The 23123-nt window shown below is 43.3% G+C and overlaps 1 protein-coding gene across 4 annotated transcripts in view; it reads left to right on the forward strand.

The window, feature by feature from the left end:
• HDAC9 (histone deacetylase 9) overlaps positions 1 to 23123 on the forward strand; it is a 518896-nt gene that overhangs the window by 294051 nt on the left and 201722 nt on the right. For 2 of the 4 annotated variants that reach the window (XM_066626952.1, XM_066626955.1), the window contains one exon: positions 4775 to 8436. In XM_066626952.1, coding sequence (XP_066483049.1) covers positions 4775 to 5092 — 318 coding nt within the window. In that variant the 3' untranslated portion in view covers positions 5093 to 8436. Of the gene's footprint in view, positions 1 to 4774; positions 8437 to 23123 lie in introns of those variants that run through there. The other 2 variants (XM_066626953.1, XM_066626951.1) reach the window with 2 other exon arrangements.

Genomic DNA, 23123 nt, shown 5'->3' on the forward strand with positions numbered 1-23123 from the left:
CCTCATTTGTTGAATTCCCTCCCCTTAGAATTAAGTACGACTCCCTCTTTAGAAACCTTTCGGCGGGGTCTCGATACCTTTTCATTTAAGAAGGCTTTTAACTGTTGACATGATGGGCTGGCACTTTGACTGAATGTAATTCTAACTGTTTTGCATAATCTATTGGGGTTTGATCTTTCTTACTGTTTTAAACATTTTCTGTTTAAGTGTTATTTTGATCTTCCATTCTGTATTGTGTTTTCATGTTGTAAGTCGCATTGAATGTCTGTAATGTGTGGGAGATAGGTTGGAAATAAACAAAGAAGCAAATAAATAAATACCAGGTCAGACCATTAGTCCATCTAACCCATGCTAATTGACAGCAGGGTTTCAGACAAGAATCTTTCTCTGCCCTGCCTGGAAATTGAACCCAGGACCTTCTACATGCAAAGTGAATGCTCTTCCACTGAGCTAGAACCCCTCCATAATTTAGAGGGACATCATTATGCCAGGTCTAGTCCTGCCTTGATGGTGGCAGGAAAGGACTGTAGCTCCATGGTAGAGCACATGCCCTGTAGGCAGGCAGTCCAGATTCAACCTCTAGCATCTCCAAGTACAGCAGAGAAATCTCCAGAGAGGAAATCTCTGGAGTTTCCTATCCAAAACAGGACAGAGCTGCCAGTCAGTGCCAACAATGCTGAACTAGATGGATCAGTGGTCTGACTGTGGGTGTAAGGCAGCTTGCTGTGTTCTTATAATTTAGCATAGAAGGGTAGGTTGAATCAGGAACCCCTGCATGCTCTTTCGGAGATCTTAACAGTGGGTCATGTTCACCTTTGCAGCTGTACGATAGGACACCAATTATATCAAAAAGCAGCTTTTCTCTAACAGCAACCATTTGTATTCATGTTTTACAGCCAGAAGAAAAGTCTGTTACAGACAAAATTAGACCATATACACAGATGCATGTAATATTAGCCCAGCGACTTTTAAACAGGAAAAAAATGTTTCTGGAAGAAAGATCAGAATTGGAGAAGCAGCTTAGGGGAGAGGAAAGTGTTTAACCCCTTTCCCACCCTTTGTTCTATGTATTTTTTGGGGGGAAAGAAACATTTATCTTCCTAGGTTCCAAATGTGTCCTAATAATGACTAATTTGGAAGCCCATGGGAGAAAGGCCATCTGAGGAGCCCAAAAATTAACAGCCCAGTCTTAACAGTATAGTGCTTTGTTGATTGCCATTTTGGGAATGCAGCTGCATGAGGTAGCAGTGCTCCCAGTCCATCTCCAGAACTGCTTATACCTGCCAAAACAGGTCAGGCAGTGGAGGGGAGGGGGAAAAAATAGGGGTTAGTGAGGCTGCAGGAGGCGTGGATCTGACAGTCATGGTGTGCACTGGATCCTATCCCTCTTTTCTGCTGCCTCCCCCCTTCTCTCCTTGGACTTGCACCAGCAATTTTGCTGGCACCGGTACCAGGAATCCCATTGCAGAGTGGGAGGCTTATGGAGGTGTAAATCCTCTCTTGTCTCTGAAGGTGTGGCTGCACCAGTGGGAGAGGGAAGGATAGGATTGATGGAAAAGGGGTTAAGAGCCCTATCCTATAACTTTCCAGTATGGGGCATGTGCTTCATCCTGCAAGGGGGGGCAGTCACAGAGGCCTCCACAAGATAAGGGGACATTTGTTCTCTTATATCAAGGCAGCATTGTGGCAGAGCTGGAATGTTCTATAGGATTGGGCCATTTCAGTTCCATTTCCGTTGACTTTTCTGATCCCAATAGCTCCTCCAGAAGTGACTGCCAGAGTAATATTAGACATGCCTACCTGTAACATCTAGTCCAGCACAAAATGCTCAAATCAGGCACATTTCCCAGCAGTATGGATTATTCTCTCTTGCGTTCTCTCATCAAAGTCTTTATGAGGAGCTTTTCTTAAAGAAAAAGGCATAGTCTGTTCTAATAATGGAGTATGATGCTGTTCTTAGAAGGTTTTAAAACTTTCATGCTTAATGTTTTCAGCAGAATACAAATTCAGTCCACATGCCAAACTAAGAGCCCCAAACCTCGTTTGGCTCTGCATCACTCTTTGGGGGGGGGGGGTCTTCAGGGATATAGGGAACCTCTATATTGCATCAGGCAGTCAATCCTTTTTGCTCACTATTATTTGCACTGACCATCAGCAGCTTCCCAAGGTTTCACACCAGGGTCCTTTTCTGTCCTACTTAGAGATGTCAAGAATTGAACCTGGGACTGACTCCATGGAAAGGATGTGGTCTACCACTGACCTGCAGCCCAATCCTATAATTACAGAGATTAGTGGAATCAGGAAGGGCTACAGACATGTTGGTTCAATTGGAGAAACTGCAGTTGGCCCTCATCTGCAGGGGATTCATTCCTGGACCGTCCGTGGATACCAGAACCCGTGGATAATTGAATCTGCAGGTTTGGGCCACAAAGGATCTCCAGACGTGATCAGAAGTGCCTTTACAACATCTCCAGGAGGCATTCTAAGGCCTGGAGAGATTACATGCGCCTTGCCCAGGTCTCAGAAAGCCTCCTGGACACAACCAGGAGATGTTTCTAGTCACCTCCAGGAGGTCAGGTGGAGCCCTCCAGCATGGGTTCAGAACCTGCACTGAGTCAGATCCTCAGGTTCCAAACCTGTGGATAAAAAAGGCCCACCTGTATAATAAAGTATACAGCCAACAGAAAAAAGGGGATATATCAATGATAGACAGATAGTTGTTTCAGTCACTTGATAATGATGGATGGGACATGTAGCTCCAGGCATAATATATGACCTGGGAAGGAAGTGGTGACAAGACAACATTGTCAAAATATTAATCCTTTCTCACCTCTGTGCCAACTGTAGCTGCATTTGTCAGCTTCCGATGCTATGTGAGCACAAGACTTTTGTTGATCATTTCATATTATACCACACAGTGGCACACTTGACTGTAGGAAGGCAAAAATATGCAGCCACAGTGCATTTAAAGGAATTATAATAAATCAAATAGATTTAGCAGGTAACATTTAGAAGTTGAAAATGCTGCTTAGACCTGGTTTCCTTTTTTGCATATGTACATGCCTGCCAGATTCTATTCAATACAATAATTGATAATCTATGCATAATCTAATATTCAATGATAATCTATGCAGCTGCCTTTTACTGAGTCAGATCTTTAGTACTTCCAGCTCAGAATGGTCTCCAATACAGGCAGCAGCTCTCAGGCTGAGCAGCCCTACAGGCAGGTGCTAGGGATTGACCTTGAGACTTTTCCCAGTCAAAGCAGGTACTTGACCACTGACTTACAGTCCTGTCCTCAGACAGTCCAGAGGGCCACTCTGTCACAAATCAAAGGACGTCACTGGGAAAGTTGGGTTATATCCAAAGTTACATTCACTGTAGGAGCTCTACCACTAGCAGACTTCCACCCAAAATGTCGGGGTGAGTAGAAGCTGCAAGACATTTTTCCTGTTTGAACTTGAATTTTTTGCCCCCCCTCTTTGCCAATCCCAGTGGTACTTGAGGCACTGATAACTTTCTTGGCAGCCAGCTCCTGCCAATCTCCACTGTTGTCCTCTTGAACAGTGTTTCTCAAACTGTGGGTCGGGACCCACTAGATGGGTTATGAGCCAATTTCAGGTGGCTCCCCATTCATTTCAGTATTTTATTTTTAATGTATTAGACTTGATGCTACCATGATAAGTGACTGCATTTGGGGAAATGTTACAGACCTGTACTTTTAACAAGCTACTATGTCTATTCTTTTAACAATGATAGTCAATGGGATTTACTCCTGGGTAAGTGTGGATAGGACAGAAATGTTACACACCTGTACTTTTAACAAGCTACTATGTCTATTCTTTTAACAATGATAGTAAATGGGACTTACTCCTGGGTAAGTGTGGGTAGGATTGCAGCCTAGGATAGGTAAAAATTTTCCTGCTTGATCATGTCACTTCCAGTCATGTCATCATTTCTGGTGGGTCCCAACAGATTCTCATTCTAAAAAGTGGGTCTTGGTGCTAAATATGTGAGAGCCACTGCTCTAGAATGTGTGCCGAAGGGTCACTTCCTGGCCCAGTCTAGACAAAAAGTAGCTTCCCAGAATGCTATCATTATGATTAATTGTGCCAATGCAAGGAATTTGCATTGTTCTTGTGCATGCCCTTCTGCAAGTGCTAGAGCCATTGGAAGTACACCTTTGGATTCAGCCCCTTGCGGTCCAAAAGCTTTGCACTTCCAGCAGAGCCACACAAAGGAGAACATAAAGGGCTGTAGACTGAGCATTGTGTTCCCATCCCAGCTCTTCATTCTTTACCCCTACTTCCTTATGTAACATATAAATGGTCAAATTTTGAGGGGTAAGGATAAGAACATAAGAACAGCCCCACTGGATCAGACCATAGGCCCATCTAGTCCAGCTTCCTGTATCTCACAGCGGCCTACCAAATGCCCCAGGGAGCACACCAGATATGTGTGTGGTGTATACAGGATGGTGTATTATTGACTGCACATGTACTAGGATGTATGCACCATTTATAAGATATAGCAGATACATGCAGGCACAAAGTGTAGTTCTGGAATGATCCCACAGTCACCATCACAAGTTCAGTGCACACATTTTGCTAAGCATGCCCATGGCTACATTACTAACAATCTCAGAGAGATTCAGCGAGTATAGGTAGTTCTCCAGATCTGCATTTTTGGCCTCTGTAGAGAACTAAACCAAGTCATTACTTCATATTTATGCCTATGTCTTCTCCCTCCACCCTGTCCCCTTTCTCTGTTTCAGATTCTTTCTAAATCTATTGAACAATTAAAGCAGCCTGGCAGCCTAGAAGAAGCGGAAGAAGAAGTTCATGGAGAACATCCCATGCAGGAAGAAAGAGCGCCCTCTGTTGGCAGCAGCATTAGGGATGACAGCAGTAGTGCTTCTTTGGACGACAGACTGGGACAGCCTTTGGGGGCTGTGAAGGTGAAAGAGGAACCACGGGACAGTGATGATGATATTCAGAGTCAACAAATGGAATCTGGGGAGAAAGCTGCTTTTATGCAACAGGTAATAGGCAAAGATTTAGCTCCAGGCTTTGTAATTAAAGTGATTATCTGACTACGATCATAATAAGCATTTTCTGAATCCCTGATGAACAAAATGTGTTTTTTTCCATCCGCAGAGTTCAGTTGAATTGCATGGTTTTAGCGTTCAGACAATCTAACAAAGGCAGATGTGTTCACACCTTGAGCATAATGAGAAAGTGCTTGTTAAATCGAGGAACACTTGTTGCTGTGTAAGCCTTTGAGTTATTCATAGAATTCAAACTAGCGCTAATGGATTCTGCCTCATTAGTTAGTTCTAGTGAAATGGAACTCATTGTTGTATGAACTTATTGTGGAGATCAACTATTGCTGTTCCAAAGAGAGCATTGCGCTCTCTCTCTCTCTCTCTCTCTCTCTCTCTCTCTCTCCACTTCTAAATTTCTTTGACAAGTCTCAATGTACACTTTCCTCAATTTGTAAATAATGTACCATACTGTAGTCCTAAACACTGTTAAAAAGAAGGGGACGTACCCCTTTGCTAGGTACTGGCCCAAATATCAGTGGTCCGAACATTGTATATAGAACATGACCTGGAGGCGATGGGGTGGAAGGCAGATGGACAGACATGGAATGCACTTTAAAAAATTTTTTTTCCCTTTCTGCATTGATTTTTATGCCACATCTTATTTCATCACTCTCTGCATCTGCTTCATTGGATGATATTTATCGTGTGCAAAATTATGCACACGATCCAGCCAAATACATGAGCCACCTATATTGGTTTTGAGATGGTGATAGCAAGGGACTGAATTATCAACATGATTTGGTCTTTGCCTTTCAATTTCTTTATTCAAGCAAAACAAAATTATTCAGTTGTACAAAGCTTAGCTTGTGAGTTTACATGCTTATGCCAATGACAGTGTCTAGGAGGCACTTTTGTGAATGTTTCCAGCACCAGCCTTGGGGCCAAAATTTTCCATGCACTCCTCAGAAAGACTGTCAGAAAGGCAACAATCCATTCATTTCCGTATCTCTCATAAAAGCTATTGAGACTGTTCTGGAATCATTGTAGCCAAAATCTTGGCCACAGATGCATCACATGATGGGGGTGGAGTGGCAACTTCAACTACTGTGTTTGCCAAGTTACAGAGGAATATCTAGGCCTGATTTCTCGTGGGAAATAAACCAAGAATATGTACAAACACAAGCCATCATTGGCAAATAGAAGTTAGAAGTTTTAAATTGTATTTTAGTTATTACTAAGCCATGCATGCAGTTGTATGTAGTTGTGCCTCCAGAAAGATCATAGTCCTTTCAAATGCTATAAAATCAGAACAAGTTGGTATGCAGTAGAAACGGCTGTTTACTTAAGTCAGGGCTGTGTCAGGTCCCTGCTGTTCTCCTGCAGAAAAGTAATTGTGTGAAGGTGGACAGGAAATGCCTTATGGAAACAGGAAGTCCAGTGATTCATGCACTGTGGAATGCAAGAGGAGGGCAAAGGAAAGCAGAGGATAGTGTTTTATTCTCTGTTTTCTAAAGGGCAGTCTATGAATTGATTTATTGTCAAAGAAAACAACAAAGCAAGGAAATTGTTAAGGAAGCTTTCCAGTGAAACATTTCCTTTATATTCCCTTTTGATATGTTTACTTTGTTGTATAGGTTTACTTTTGTTAAGCTAAAGATTTGTTGTATTAAGACCCCTTTAATATGGATAATCCAAAAACTGACCTGGAATTCATGTCAGTTTCTTTTTTAATTGAAATATTTATATTTCTAAGGTATTTTAAGGAGCAGTATCCTTTTCACAAGAGAGCTGTTTTGCCAAATGGAAAACTTGTTCTACTATAAGCATGTGGTGTTTACATTTTTCTCTTGTTTTCTAAAATACCTGATAAAATGTTGCTGTTTCTAAAGATATATTATCCTTTTTCTCCTGGAAAAAAAAAAATTTCAAAAAATGGTATAACCATCTGTTGCATTTGCTGCACCAGCAAATAGGGTACTTCACACACAACCAATTCTTACACATGCATCACATCCGTGAAGGGAGTGTCATGCGCATGTATGACATATGTATCAGCTGTGACAAATACACACATACATACATACAATGACAGCTATTGTCCATTGCATCTTCCCGTTGCATAGACACACAGAAAAATAAACTTGTGTGTGTGTGGATCACATTAGATGGTGTTCATGATTTTTTTTTTTTTTCCTGCATGGAAGAAATACCAGTGTAGGATGTGGTGATGTGAGAAGTACCCCCAACAGTTTAGGACATTACAACAGCTCAGCATTACTGACTAATCAAGTCAGGTCACATTTTAGGGAATGCTGTTTCATCACTCCTGTTCCCAGCTATATAGGAACTCCAGTTGTATATGCTGATGAGATCCCAATCCTATGCATGTCTACTCATTAGTAAGTCTTATAATAGTCAATGGAGCTTACTCCCAGGAAACTGTGAATAGGATTGCATCCTCAGTTGGTTGTCAAAATACTTACAGCTAGCTTTCCACAATCACTGAAGTAGACTCTTTCTCCATTCACTAACATCTTGCATTCCTGATTGTGTGCACTGCTGCTGAAACAGAAACACAGTGAAAGTTCTTAAAGACATACCCAGAAAAGTTCTTAAATACACAGAGCACATTTATTGCTGATTACAAGATGTCATGCCAGCATAATGCTCTTTAATGTCACCTGCATTTTCTCCTGTCTTAACAGATGCATGAACATTGCCGGTGAGATTAGAGGGCTTAAACACATCTTTGGAGATTCATCTTCTTCCTCCTCCTGAAAAAAAGCAAAAACAAACAAACAAAAACAACTGACAAAAGGCACAATACTATGCATCTCTACTCAGAAGTATGTCTTATTATGTCCAATGGGGCTTACTTCCAAGAAAGTGTGTATAGCACTGTAGCCTTAGAACCATAATGCAAATTTAGGGATAAAGATATTTTCACATCTTATACATTTTGTTTTGTGCAATCTGCTTTTAGCCCACTGAAAAAGAGATAGTACATCTTTTAAAGTACGTTTTATTTGGGCAGGAATTGGAATACAGGCAAACTTTTGTACAGTAATGACTCAAGCACATGTGTAAGTACAAAGATATTTTTATAATGCAGTTGAGGAGAATTACCCCAGTATAGCCAGTGGAGTTCCAAGCCACTCAAATTTTCTAAAAGAGAAGCTACCTGGAACCAGTGAAAAGGAAAACTGGGTATAAGCAACCATATTTCTAATTGCTAAATGTCACATTTTAAATCTACTGTATTTATTATAATTTACTCCTTTGGTGACCTCTGGTTTTGTGTTGTAAATATATTCTGTTTGTATGTTCCCTATTTTGCCTTCTGATTCAAGTCTATATATTCCTTTCTCAAATAAAGGTTTTTTTTCTCAAAATATTCCCTTTCACATATTTGGCTTTGTGCAAAGTCGATAATTCTAAGTCAGTGCTTTCTCGTTCATACGGACAAATATGTTTGCTTATTGTTGAAACAGTAGATTGAGGACCATGCTTTTATTGCCCCATTTTAAATTACAGTTTATTTTTGGCTTGTTACATGATACCGCTTCAACCATCACACATTGTACAAAAATGGAAATCTTATCTGTGCGTGTTCATTTTCTCCTCATCACATTAGTCATGAACATGTGCATCAACCATTGTATCATCCTGCAGCCTGTAATACAAATATATGCCAGTTTTTAAAATTCCTGTTATCCAGAATTCAGATAGTTAAAAATTACTTGTAACCCCCCCTCCCCCAATGGTTTTTAAAGTTTTAGCATGGAAGTTATTTGTCTGCACACAAAATATTGGGGAAATTTTAGATGATACTGACAAGGTAGAATTAGGAAATCAAAATTACCCCAATATGTGGCAGTTCTGTTCTTGATTGTGGTTTAAAATCTCATGGTCCCAATCCAGAGAAAGTCATGCTTAAGTTCAATTGAAATCATGACACATTAAGGGCCCAAACCTATTAATCTCAGCACAGTCAGTACTCGTGTACTGTAGGCTCCGTTGTCCCAAATGTGCCATAAAGCACATTCATGGCACCCAGGGAGGAGGGAGCGTGGTGCTGGGCCCGCAGCAGTTGGCACTGGGCTGCAGCACCAGGAAGACACCCTCAAAGGGCCGCTGGTGGTAGGTAGCACCGCCAGGCAGTGATGCAGTTTTTGGGGTCAGGGGGAGGCGTTCTAGGTGTGGGGAGGGCATGGGAAGGGCGGGGGAGGGACGGCCTCCTCTGCTGGATCCTGTCTCCCACATTGGGCTAAGAAGCGCAGCGCAGGTCTTCTCAAGTCTGCACCAGCAAAATAGCTAACTCCATTGTGGGGCCTGCTCCCTTCCCCCAAGTGCCTCCCTGGCCCCGCTGGATGCAGTGGTAGCCATTTTGGCACCGCTGCACCTGGCAGCTGTGGGGAGGATGGGCTTGGGCTGCCCTAGCCCAATCCTATCTCCCACCATTGGCAACAATGCAGCAGTGCCAAGGAGAGGCATGCAGCATGCAGTAGTTGGGGGAAGTGATCAGGAGGCCTGGGAGAGGTTACAGAAAAATATTTTTTCCTTACCTCTTTTTAGGCTTCCTGATGGTCTGTGGGTCCTACCCCAATTATATAGTGGGCTTAAATCTGTAGTGGACTTAAACAAGGGGAGGCAGTGGCATACCTGGGGAGGGATCAAATACCCCAGAACATTAGAAGGCCTTCCGAGCATGCGGCATGTGGCCTCCTCCAGCCCTCAGAAGGCCCCTGGATGCAACAGATGGGGGACAGCATTTTCCTCATTGGAGGAAAGGGCATTTTGCAATCCTGGCCCTGGGCTGCATCGGCACCAGGATTGCCAGTGAGGGGAGGGATGGGTGGGAAAACAGGGATAAGATGCTGGCACATGCTGATGCTGCCAAGATCCATCCTCTCCCTCCCCCATTGCCCCTGCCCTCCCATTGCCCCGGAGCTCCCCCAGTCCTCACCACCTCCACAAACAATTTAGAAGGCGTGGCAGAGCCTCCAGGAACCAATACTGCATATGCTATGTTTCTCCTGATTTGCGGCAGCAGATTGGAAGTGAGCAACAGTGGCCCAGCTTTTGTACCACCCCAAAGGGCCTTGCGCTACTGGAACATGAGTTTTGGTAGCAGAAGGCCTAGCCAGATAGGATTGAGCTGTAAGTCCCATCCGTTTTAATAGGATTGAAATGCAATTATATTTCTCTGCTGAAAACAGTCCAATATTAGCTTAGGTTGGATTATACTTTTCAATTAAACTAAAGATGATGTGATGGATCCACTGTTGCCCATATAGTCATTTCTTTCACCTCCGTTGTCATCTCTGGTCGAAGTTCTTGAAGCAAAAGTAGAAATCAGTGGCGTGGCTTCAGTCAGTGGGGGGTGATGCTGTACGTATTGCCTGCATTTTGCTGTCACTGCCCAGAATAGCTCTGATGACAAGTGGGAGGAGCCACGTACCTGGTGCACTGCGGCGCCTGCAGTACTTACCGGGACACCGCCCCTGTAGCTACTCCACTGGTTGAAGCAAAAAGAAAAAGAAGAAACTATACTGTGAAGATTGTGCATGCCACACGCAGCAATGGCCCTAAGCATTCCACCTTAATGTCTCTGAAAAACCATCCCTGCTTGCTTTTAGAAATTCAAAGCGTAGCACTGGCAGCATTCTTTCTATAGTATTATGTCATAACTGGTGATGTAATACAGCCACTGCTGTTGATACTCTCCTATCACATGTTTACATCACAGGTCTTAGGAGTGGTCCATAAAGTTGGACTGTGCGGCACATCCAGGCCAAAGCAAACAAACTTTCCTTTAAAAGAAAAAAACCTGTGAAACAGTCATCATCAAACAACATCTATTCCCTTATGTTTCATCACATGCTTGAAGACTGACTGTTCTTAGCAATCCCATTTATAGAGTATGTTTCGGAAGCAATGACAGGTAGACAGATGGACACATACAGACCAGAGCTGCCTGTGCAGCTTTCAGAATCGCTGGATATTCTTTACAAGTACACTGGCTTTAGAGATGCTGGGTTTCAATATCTGTGAGCAAGATAATCCCCATAGACTGCTCCCCACTATGTGCTGATGAAATAGATACAAGGGTGCGTATGTGCAATGAGATACTTCAACCAATAGTAGACTGATTAGGGAGGAACCTGTGGGCACTTCACCTTCAAATCAGGTGTGTGTAAATTCTGGGCTGACAAAAGCCAAGACATAACCCTTCATAACTGTCCATGCCGCATTAATGGTTATCACACCTGTAGAACTAGAAGGCAATAACAAGTGTAACTAGAATTTTTCACTGGAAGTTGTTACAGTCGGCATACTGTCAAAATTCATTGTCACTCTCACGGGGGGGGGGGGTTTGCTAAAATATGGTACACATATACATCTGGAAGATTGGGCTTTGAATGTGGACTTCCAGCCTGTATGGGTTCTGTTTGTATAAGGGGGGATGCAAGAGAACACAGGCAACCAGGTTCAAATTGCCACCGCAATTGCTGCTTCAAGAACCTTCAAGAAATTGTTCACTACCAGTAAATAAAATAGGAAGGGAAAATACATATTATTAATTGGTAATGCAGTCAAGAACTTAAACAACTCACACTGAAATTGCATTACATTTCAATGTATCTGATTTTAATACAACTAATTAGGGCATAATCCGAACTTGGAGCAAGCAGGCCAGCGGGCTTGCACAGCATCCAGCGCAAGTTTGGGGCCAGAATCAGTGTAACCCGAGGCAAGGGGAAAACTCTCCCCTTACCCCATGTCACACTGCACTGGCCCCAATGGATCTACTCAGATCTGCCACAAGAGGTTGTGCAAATCTGAGTAGAACGGAGCAGCCAGAGGTTGTTCCGTGCCACTTGGGAACGTGGTCAGGATCCAGCATAAGCGCCGGATCATGGCACCACCACCTGCTCCTCGCCCGCCCCCCATCCCGAAATACCTCCTCCCAACCCTCCTGATGCTCCCCTTAGACCCCTACAGCAGCAGATGCAAATTTACCCCAGCAGGGCTGGATCCGGTATAGAGAGGCCAGCGCAACTCCTTGTGCTGGCCTCCCCAACTCCTGCGTCAATGCAAACGTGCCTTACAGCATGTTTGTAACACCCCCAGGTCGACACAAGTGACTTGTGCCAGTCTAACCTGGGGGTTAGGATTGCGTTGCACATTGCTCTCATTATCTTAATTTCCATCCTTGGTTGATATTGTTGCATTGAATTAAACAACAAAATACATACTATAGATCGTATCTTAAGTAGCTTAGGATTCCTAAGCCCCACTGAAATGAATGGGGCTTAAATTAGTAAGTGAGTTGTCTCACTGAGTTCAGCCGCGCAAAGTCACAACAATCTTTCTTGGGATACATTCCTATGTAACTCAATTTCACTCCACTTCTCCATCTCCATCGTTTGAAATCCTAGTTGCACTGAATGGAATTGCAACTTTGTGACTGATTTCAATGAAACCAGTTTTCATATACCATCTTCAACATTCATTATATACGTACTGAGTGCTTTTGCCCTGTTTTATCTTCACTGGCATTCTGAGGTGCTTTTGATTTTATTTTGATACTATTTCCCCCCAGGAATTAGTATATCAAGATACATTCTCTCCCCTGAGTGATAATGCACAAAATGTATTTTTTTTTTAAACCAAATTTAACATTATTAAATTAAACCCTGTTCTTTCATCCAGCTAAATGGGTGACTTACTAGCACATTTTTTAATGCCAGTTTGTTTACTTTCTGGTCATTTTCCCTACAATTTGGATAGCACGGTTTTGACTATTCAACCCAAAGAAGGCAAGCATGTGCAAAATGGGAACAGAACTAAATGTGCATGTACTTCATCTATTGGTTTACTATTGGCTGCTGAAAAGGCAAGCCAATGTTTCAATTACAAGATGGCTTGTCTCTTCAGCTGTTGGAATAGTTGCCCTGAAAAGTACAAATTATGCTTCAGCTCTTTGTACACTTTTCATTTATGGGTATAGATCAGTACTTAGGAACCCTGCTTGCCTCTAAAAGGGGTGTGTGTGTGTGTGTGTGTGTGTGTGTGTGTGTGTGCATGAGAGAGAGAGAGAGAGAGAGAGATACTTTCAATGTATACAGTCAATATAATATGTAAGGATTTCAAATTTATCAAGCATACTGGAAAAATTCAGTTTACTGGAACGGAATGGAGCTTGCTAATAACTCCATTATTATTAATTAAAATTATTTAAAATTATTTAACATTTAACATTTAAATGGTTTAGAATGTTGCCTAAAGTGCCACCATTTTCAAGCACGCAACACAGAAAATAGTTTCTGCACTCCCTTTGTTTTTCTCTGATCATCTGTTATTTACGTCTCCAGGCCTTTTGTGGTAGAACTTATACTTCAAATCTCAGAAATTAGATATGTTTGTGGTAACAACTGATAATTTTTAGCTGGATAACCATAAGGTTAGTGATATCTATTTTGCAGTAAAGTCCCTAAGGGTACAATCCAGAGCCACCCTTGGGCTGGCACAAGTCCCTTGTGCTGACCCAGGATGGTCGCAAACATGCCATTAAGCATGCCTCCTCTAGAATTGATTGGGCCAGCACATGGACACGTGCCAGCCTGTGGAGGTTGAATCCATAAGCTGGATAACCATAAGGTTAGTGATATCTATTTTGCAGTAAAGTCCCTAAGGGTGCAATCCAGAGCCACCCTTGGGCTGGCACAAGTCCCTTGTGCTGACCCAGGATGGTCGCAAACATGCCATTAAGCATGCTTGCGCCTCCTCTAGAATTGATTGGGCCAGCACATGGACACGTGCCAGCCTGTGGAGGTTGAATCCATAAGCTGGATAACCATAAGGTTAGTGATATCTATTTTGCAGTAAAGTCCCTAAGGGTGCAATCCAGAGCCACCCTTGGGCTGGCACAAGTCCCTTGTGCTGACCCAGGATGGTCGCAAACATGCCATTAAGCATGCTTGCGCCTCCTCTAGAATTGATTGGGCCAGCACATGGACACGTGCCAGCCTGTGGAGGTTGAATCCAGCCTCTGTGCCAACTCGGGGATGAAACCTTGCATCAGCTGAACTTGATCTACGCAAGGCTCTGGGGGAGGGTGAGGAGGAGGTAGGAGGGAGGCGTTCCAGGGTGGGGTGAGGGAGGGTGGAGAGCAGTCCTGGGGGCGGGTTGGGTGGGGAGTGGGAGGTGGGGCTGGGACCTGGCTCTTATGCCGGATCCCAACCCCCATTCCCGAGCAGTGCAGAGCGGCTTCAAGCGGACTTATGTCACCTCTGGAGGCTGCAGTGGCTTACCAGGGGTAAGGGGAAAAGTTTCCCTTTGCCTCCAGCTGAGCCACTTTGGGGCCCTCTCTTGCGCTGGATACAGCTCCTGGCTGCCTGTTCCAGCGCAAAATAGAATTGTGCCAAAAATTCTAGCCAATTATACCAGGTGACATGGAAATGTATAATCAACCTAACAAGATAATGGAATATGGTATATACTGCTATGTATAGTACTATATATAGTACACAATCCTGGTAGGCAAATATGAATATTGATGAGCAGTGCAATTTTGTGCATGCTTACTCAAATGTAAGTCTCACTGTCTTCAGTAGGGCTTACTCCCAGGCGAAAGGTAGTGGTCCCCAACTGTGAGCCAAGGCTTCCTGGGGAGCTGTGGTAACCAGAAAGGTGAGCCACGGAATCCTTGTGAAAAACTCATCTCCCTATACCAGTATAGGATTATAACTCTTAATTGGGAACCACAGCCAATAGCCCAGTAGGTCAAGGAAGCCTCCAGTCGAAAATGTTTGGGAACCCACTGGTATATGGGATTGCAGCCCAAATACCTATGCAAAAACTGTATATTGTAAATACACAGATTTTTTTTTTCCAGTATCCCAAATCTAGCTAAGGACTATGCATGCATAGAAACAATCTTCTGCGTACACGTCTCTAGCTGAATGGGGAATTTGGGATGGAACTTGGCACAGAATGTATGAATCCCCAGCTCCACCCATAAACCACAGGATCTGATGCATTGAAGCATACTGACAGTGTCTCATCAGAAAATATGTTATATGCCTATCCGCTGTCCAGACAAGGGAGGAGGCTGGATATATTTCCACAGTTGTTTGGCATGGTGGTTGCCTTTGCAAAAAAAAAAAAAAAAAAAAAAAAAAAAATTATAATAAAACAAGTCCTAGTGGTGAGAGCTTTATATATCCCAAAGGAGAAAACCAACCACAAAGGTGGTGGCAGGAATCAAAGATCTGCCCAGATTTGGTATATATATAGTTGGATTTTGTGAGAAGTTTGTGTCGGAGGACCTATCAGGTTTAAAAAAAGAAAGAAGCAATTAAAAAAAAATTACCAGCATTATAAATATAACCACATAACCAGAAAAAAACAATCAACCTAAAAAAGTGAATAAATTAATTGGGTGTTTAAATCTCAGTAGATTTAAACACCCCTCATTCTGAACTGGATTGTGGCTGCCTTATTTTACATTTTTTCCTGTCCTATAGGAAATACCTATTGGTTACATGAGGCTGCATCACAAACTGTGCTCTGTACGTTAAACCCTCTGAACCTTAAGGTACCACTCAAAGAGTTTCTGGTAGCTTCTTAGTCATGGGATGAGAAGCATTGCCAATAGCACAGCTTGTGTGTGTTTGTGGAGAGGGAGTATGTATGTGTTTGTTACAAAATGATGTGAAAGTTCATAATATGTACTTTGCCAAAACGTTATTGGGCAAACAAATGGTGTAGTGAGCCAAGCAGGGTTCTTGTTCCAAAATACATTCCTCTTTATGTTAAACACATTTCATAATGATCGTTGAGGTTTATCATATAGGGGGCATTTTCGAACTAGACATCTCTTTAAAATATGGCAGTGATTGGTCAGCACTACCGCAATGACAGTCATTGATAAGGCAATCCTTCCAAATAGGTTAGTAATATTGGCAGATGGATCCTCAAAACATCACCCTGTGTTCTAATCTGGCACCCTCACACACTGTGTGGCTCAGCTAGATATTATTTACCAGCACACATGCAGTCTCGTTTTTGTCATCCACTGCCAAGCAAATCCAGCACTGACAAATGATTTCAGCCCACTGCTGGCAGTTCCATTGAAAATATCAGGAAGTGATGATATCTGGCCTGTATGGCTAAAAGCCAAAAAGCATGCGGTACAGCCGTCGTCAAAAGGGGGCCATCATATGACTGAATGACCCTCCCAGGTAAAAAATTCCCTGCTTGCAAAAATCTAACATGCCAAGAAGAGAACGTTTGAACGTTTCTCCCTGACACTCCCAAAGGTGGGAACTTTTCAACCAGGTGGACTTCATTGAGTTGTGCAGGGCCAGGAAAGGTGCACCCCATACTTTTTTTCTAAGTATGTAGCTCTTTCAAAAGTGTGCCTGCATAGAACCTCAATTTGCCTCTACTTTAGCACCAAAATATCACTTGCAGGAGAGTGTCTAGAATGAAGATATGGCATTGCATAAGAAAACACCACACTGACATTTAAATTTGAATTGTGGTGGCAGGTCAGTCCCTGCTGGCCAGTGGTGTACCTCGGAGGAGCTATGGGTGCCATCCTGAGGGACACCTGCACCCACTGCCTCCCCATCCAGAGACCAGCTGAGGCTTTCCAAAGGCTTTCCAAGGCCTCCGGAGGGCCTGAAAAACCTCACTTCTTGTTTCTTCGGGAAACCAGAAGTAACATTTTAAGGGCCGCAGAAGGCCTCCGGACGCAACTGGTGGGGAAGCATTTTCCTCGGTGGGGTTGGCATTTTGCTGGCCCCACTCTTTTCCTCATGAAGATAGTAAAGAAAACAGCACAGGCCCCAAAACTGCCAACTCTGTATTTCAAGAATTAATATGCTGTGTGACCTCCTCAAAGAAAGCTTTCTGTAGCTGTGCCGTGCCTTAAGCTACATAGTTAGGAAATTGCACCCTGCTGGGAAATCAGTGCAGTCAAATAGAAATACACCCATCAGTAAAATGGATATTCTAACAAGCAGATAAGGACTAAAATAATATACACATTAATATAGCATACACAGGCATGCCGCGGTATCCGTGGGGGTTCCATTCTGGGACCCCCCACGGTTAACTGAAACTGCAGATACTAGTGAATGCCCCCCCACCCTCCAGAGGCGAGGAAGGCTCTGAGAATCCTCTGAGCCCAGCAATTAAAAAAAAAAAAAGTTACTTCCAGTTTCTCTGTGTAAGCAGAAGTGACGTAAGGTGGCCCAGGGTTTAATGGAGAAACCGGAAGTATGGTTGCTTTTTTAAAAACTGTAAGGCTCAGCTTGACCCTGGCAGAGGCTGCAGACAAATGTACGCAGCCTCTGTTGGGCTCAGACGACCCTCTGGAGGTTAGGTTGTGTGTGTGTGTGTGGGGGGGGGATGTGGACTCAATCTGTGGATTAGTGAATCTGTGGATATGGGATCCGTGGATATGGTAGCCCCCTGTACGTCAGTGGTAGTCAAACTTTTCAGAGGCCCTAGAGGCTACTGCCTGATTTATAATTGACAAGGGCTGTGGCTATAATGCTGATTGGGCAGCAGTGACTCCCCGCACCAAGCAACTGCTTGTTTAACCCTTGGTGCACATATCCTTATCTGCCCTGTCAGTTTTGTGAACCACCAAAATTTGGGTCATGACCCACTGGTGGGTCCCAGACCCACAGTTTGGGATCTGCTGATTTACATCATAATAACACTAAGGTTAGCTTTAAAATATGTTTAAGATGCTAAAAAATGACGGTCGTTTTGAGCAAACTCAGGGTGGCTGTACCAGATTGTCCACCTGGAAGGCAGACTTGTTAACAGGCTTAACTGAGCCTGGACACCCCATCACATGCCATGCAATCCTGACATTTAGGCTTGCTAACCAGGTGCATTATAGCAAAAGAGCAAGCAGTTGGGTGGCTTTCCTTTTAGAGAAGTGTCCGAATGCACACGTCTAGAGCAAAGCGTTAAGTCTTTTATCCAAAGAGACACTTGAAGCCGAGAAGCTAAAACCTTTCGGAGCATTACTGATTTCTTAGCCCATCCTATATTGCCAGTTTGACCGTACAGTCTTAAAAAGAAAAGAAAAATAGGCACATGACATTTGCCCACACAAAGGCAGGGAATTAATGAAGGACTGAAAGTATTCTTACTTTGACTTTATTTTTGTGGCCATCTTATATTTCCAAAATAATTACACTTTTTCCCAGCACCCATCTAGTATAAAAGATTTACTGTTACAGTTTGTGTGTGGTCAGGCAATGGCATATGGAAAACATGTTTCCTGCTATTTAATTTAATTACTCTAATCACGTGCCAGCCTGGGGCATGTCACTCTGGACCTGCGAGGCTCTTTGTCTGTCAAAGAGATGGACAATATCTTGGCTTTGTTTAGTTGCTCTGCAGGCTGCAGATAAAAACCACTGAAATACTGACTGTTTGTTTAACCAAACTTTGCATTTTGTACCATTTGGCTTTGATTTCTTTTCTTTTTTTTTGTTTTACAAAGAGAGAGAATGACATTTTGGCCTTGTTGAGCTGAAAAGGAAACATTGGGATAGGAAGATGTACTGTCACATTCTGAGGTTTCCGATATGAAAACGTTTCTGGTTAGAAATGAGCTTTGTGAGCAAAAATTAAAGACCTGAATCACTGTTTATTTTAGACTCGACTGCTAGCGTGGCACAACTGAGAAAAAAAAAAATTCCCTGTTCTAATTGTTTCATTAGAATGAACGGAGCTCTTGATTAGATTTTGGGGGTCTGGAATACAGCTTTGTTTAATTTTTCTTTTGTTGTGATTGGGGGTGGGGGACTATAATAAGAAAAAAAAATTGAGAGAGAGAGAGAGAGAGAGGTTTTACCAGCCTCTGTTTGAACTAACTCATCAGAACAGTGGAAACCAACCTTGAAAAACAACCTTCAATACTGCATGAATTTCTGAATGTGGAACTCCCTAAAGGCAGGTTTGTGTATAAAAAGTGTCGGCAGGAACAGGTCATTTATCAAGAAGAAATAAGGTGACCAGCTGTCAATGCAAAGTTCACAGATTGGATCCAAAGTTTCTTTGGATGGAAGGAGCTTCCTTTGACAGAAGAAGGGAACATCGAAGCTCCCAAGCTGTGATATAAGATTGTTTTCCTGACTCCAAAGGTCCCATTGCCACCATTCTAACCCTCTGGCTGGGGTAAAACTGCTTGCTCCAGCAGACAGGGGAGCAAGGTGGGTGGAAGGCCCGGTGGATCATGGCTATATTCTCTCTAACTTGTTCTGAGCTTTGGAAGGGACAGTGATGTTTCCCAAGCTGACAGCTGGCAAGCAGAATTAAATGATACAGGATTGTGGTTCAGAAGCAGTTCTGTTTACTTCAACATGAGAATATAGAATGGTTCCGTTTACTTCAATATTATTTCAGATTACTTCAGTTAATCTGAGGGGGGGGGGGAGACATGATTGAGGCATAAAAAAATTATGAAAGAAATGGATAGAGTGGCTAAAGTGATGTTCTTTTCCTTATGACACAACACCAGGACCAAAAAAAACAGGGGGTGTCTACTAAAATTGAGTGTTGGAAGAGTTAGAACAGATGTGGTGGTGTCTGGCCTACATGCCTTTAAAAGGGGATTGGACAGATTCCTGGAAGAAAAGTCCATCACAGGTTACAAGCCATGATGGGTATGCACAACTTTATGTAGATTTTAGAAGTAGGCTGCCTCAGAATGTCAAATGCAAGAGAGCGGCAACAGGATGCAGTATCTATCATGTTGTGTATCAGATGTAGGTGCATCAGATGTCTGATGAAGGTATCAGATGCCTTGAGGCATCTGGTGGGCCACAGTGAGATGCAGGAAGCTGGAGTAGATGGGCCTTAGGTTTGATCCAGTGGGGCTCTTCTTATGCTTTTATGTCCCCACTGCCACCCTCCAGAAGTGCTAGGCAATCTGATTATACAGAGCAGCAGTCACTAAAATCCTGCCACATCTGCATATTTGCCAGGAAATGGCCAGCCCTCACCATTGCTCTTATGGCTGTGGGTGTGTGACTTCTGTATAGTCTCCCTTCCTTGCAGCTTGTAGAGGGCATGGCTGATTGGGGATTTGAAAGTTGATCTTCTTAGTTCTAGTTCAACACTCTAATCACTATACCACACTGTTACTAGCCCATAATGTATTTATTACCGTGCTGGCCCACAGACACACATAAGCTATTTCTGGTGCACCAATTCATGGCCAATTTAATTAAAACAAACAAAAAACCTAGTTCTCAACAGCTTCTTTACCTGGTTGCCTGAAGATATTTCTGGATCACCAAAGGTGACTAAGTATATAGTCATTTACAAGGTGGTCTTCATGTCTTTGATCCTCAAGCAGGGTGGGCCAAGCCGGTGGTGGAAGATCTAGAGAGCTGCATAATGCTGCAGCCCTCCACAAGCTAAACAGATCTCCAAAGTTCAGGTGAAATTCGGCTGCACTTCCAAAACCTCTGTGTAAACGAAACCCTGGTTGTCTGTGGGATCTCCATTTTTTAATATTTACCCAGCTGGTTACTGAAGTGCCTGAAAGACAAACTGACCGCTGAGGTCTCTTCTGTTAGGAAACCAGCTGGTAATGCCACAGATAACTGCTACCACTCTGAAGAGGGAAATGACATTTATCTCAATAAACAGAGTAGTGAGGCCAGTAATGATTTAAACATAGTTTGCGAACAAACTTCTGTGTACAGAGAACTGAGCCAAAACCAAAAAATTTATGGAAAGCATGCAGCCCCAATTTCTTAAAGGCGCTCTATATGTTTATGTATATGAGCAAATGCAGCTTACCATAGGCAAGGCATAGCTGAGCAGAAACAGGCACAAGATATAATTCCCATTATTCAAGGATCACCTATGCCTTGGCAGCACTCCAGCGTGCTTTCCAAGTGTAAGGCTGTTGTAGAAGTGTCATAATTAATGTTTAAATGTGAACTTACTGGCCCCAAACCAGCTGCAGTTAGTGATGACTAGATTCAGAGTTGGAGAGGTCCTTGTAGAACATTTATTCCAACTCCCCGCTTGTTGCAGGCAGTTCAGAACTCGAGCATCCCTGACAGATGACTGTCCAACCTCTGCTTGAAGACCCCCAGTGCGGTAGTGTAGCTAGAGGGGGAGGGCAGAATGGTAAGTATTGCTGGTGCTGCAATGCGCCATTTAAGTACCCCCTCCCAGTCGCTGACAGAGCCATTCCAAGCAGCAATGGCAATGCACAAGTGCTCACTGAACCAAATGGCATCTCCTGTACATTGCCGTCGCTGTTCATAATGACTTCGATGGTGGGTGGGAGGGGCCACTTACACGGCACATTGTGGCAGCTGCAGTACTTATCATTATCAGTACCCTCTAGATATGCAACTGCCCCAGTGAGAGAGAGAGAGAGAGAGAGAGAGAGAGAGAGAGACCACCTGTACAACTGGCTCCATTGTCATTGTCAATTGACTCCATTGTCTCCATTGACAATAGGCTCCATTGTCAACTCCTACTGGTAAAAAGTTTTTCCTAACCTACATCACTTGTGCTGACTTGAAGTCCTATAACTTTCACTAACATTCCTTTCACTAAAAACTAACCCTGTGCCATTGTGTTCACTAAGCACATTGAGGGACAAACAGGAGTGTGCCTGTGTCCCTACTTTGACCTCCGTACAGCAGACGGTTGAATGGGGCTCCTGTAGACTCTTCCGTGCCATTGGGAATCTTGCATAATCCATCAATGAGGAAAGTCCTATCTACATAAAATTCCATGCATATGTTCAAAGGAATGCATGTGGGCACAATTACCAGTGGGCATGATTCCCTATGCCAGTGGGCATGATTCCTTCCGCATGCTTAGTGAACATGGCCCTTGAAGGGCTTTTATCCAAACTTTAGGGAGGTTTCAGACTACTCCAGTAAAGGGGTAGTTTAGAAAAATGAAAGCAAAATCAGATCACGCTGAACCTCCATCATATTATACTGCATTACATGGGAGGTTGCCTTATACAAGGCCAGACTATTATTATTATTATTATTATTATTATTATTATTATTATTATTAATAACTGTATTTATATACCACTTTTCAACAAGAAGTTCACAAAGCGGTTTATAGAAAAAAATCAAATAACTAATGGTTCCCTGTCCCAAAAGGGCTCACAATCTAAAAAGATGCAACACCAGCGAACAGCCACTAGAAAAGACACTGCTGGGGGGTGAGGTGGGCCAGTTACTCTCCCCCTGCTAAATAAAAGAGGAGCACCCACTTGAAAAAGTGCCTCTTAACCAGTTAGCAGGACTATTGACCCATCAAGTTCAGTATCATTCTATGCTGGTTCACAGAGGCTCATGAGTTTTCAGAAAGTCCCTTCCTGCCCTACCTGGAGATGCTACAAACTGAAACTGGGACCCTATGCATGCACAAGTGTATGCTGGTCTACTCAGAAGTAAATCCCATTGTCTTCAATGGGGCTTATTCTCAGGAAAGTGTGCCTATGATTGCAACCTGAGCTGCATTCCTTTGCTAAAGTCTTGATGGCTGTAACGAGACTTGTACACAATAGCGTAGCCGGGGGTCGGGTGTGTTACGTGCTGCAGCATGTTGTGTAAGCACTCCCTCCCGCTGTCGTAGTCATTCCAGGCAGTGATGGAAACACACAGGTGTTGCTGTCCCTGCTTTGGAATGGCTCTGATGGCAAGTGAGTCACTTACAAGGCACACTGCAGCACCTTCAGTACTTACCACACTGTCCCCAGCCTATGCTGCTGCTTGTACATCTTTTAAATGCTTCCTGATTACACACTTGTTTCATCATTTTAGTTGCATTTGAGTGTCAAAGAAACATACCTTATCCAGGGAACAACAAGTGAAGCAGAGGGCTATGCTCTTAGGCCTGAGCTGACAGAGCCACAGATCTGTGCCTAGGACGCATTCTGAGTTGTCAAGCACAGTCCTGATCACAAGTTTGGTAGACGACAGGGGTGGGCAGCAACACACAAGCAGGACGCACATGCATGCAAGAAAACCATTCCTGGCGTACGTGGAAG

This window comes from Tiliqua scincoides, chromosome 5, assembly GCF_035046505.1.
Source record: "Tiliqua scincoides isolate rTilSci1 chromosome 5, rTilSci1.hap2, whole genome shotgun sequence".
Classification (NCBI taxonomy): Eukaryota; Metazoa; Chordata; class Lepidosauria; order Squamata; family Scincidae; genus Tiliqua; species Tiliqua scincoides.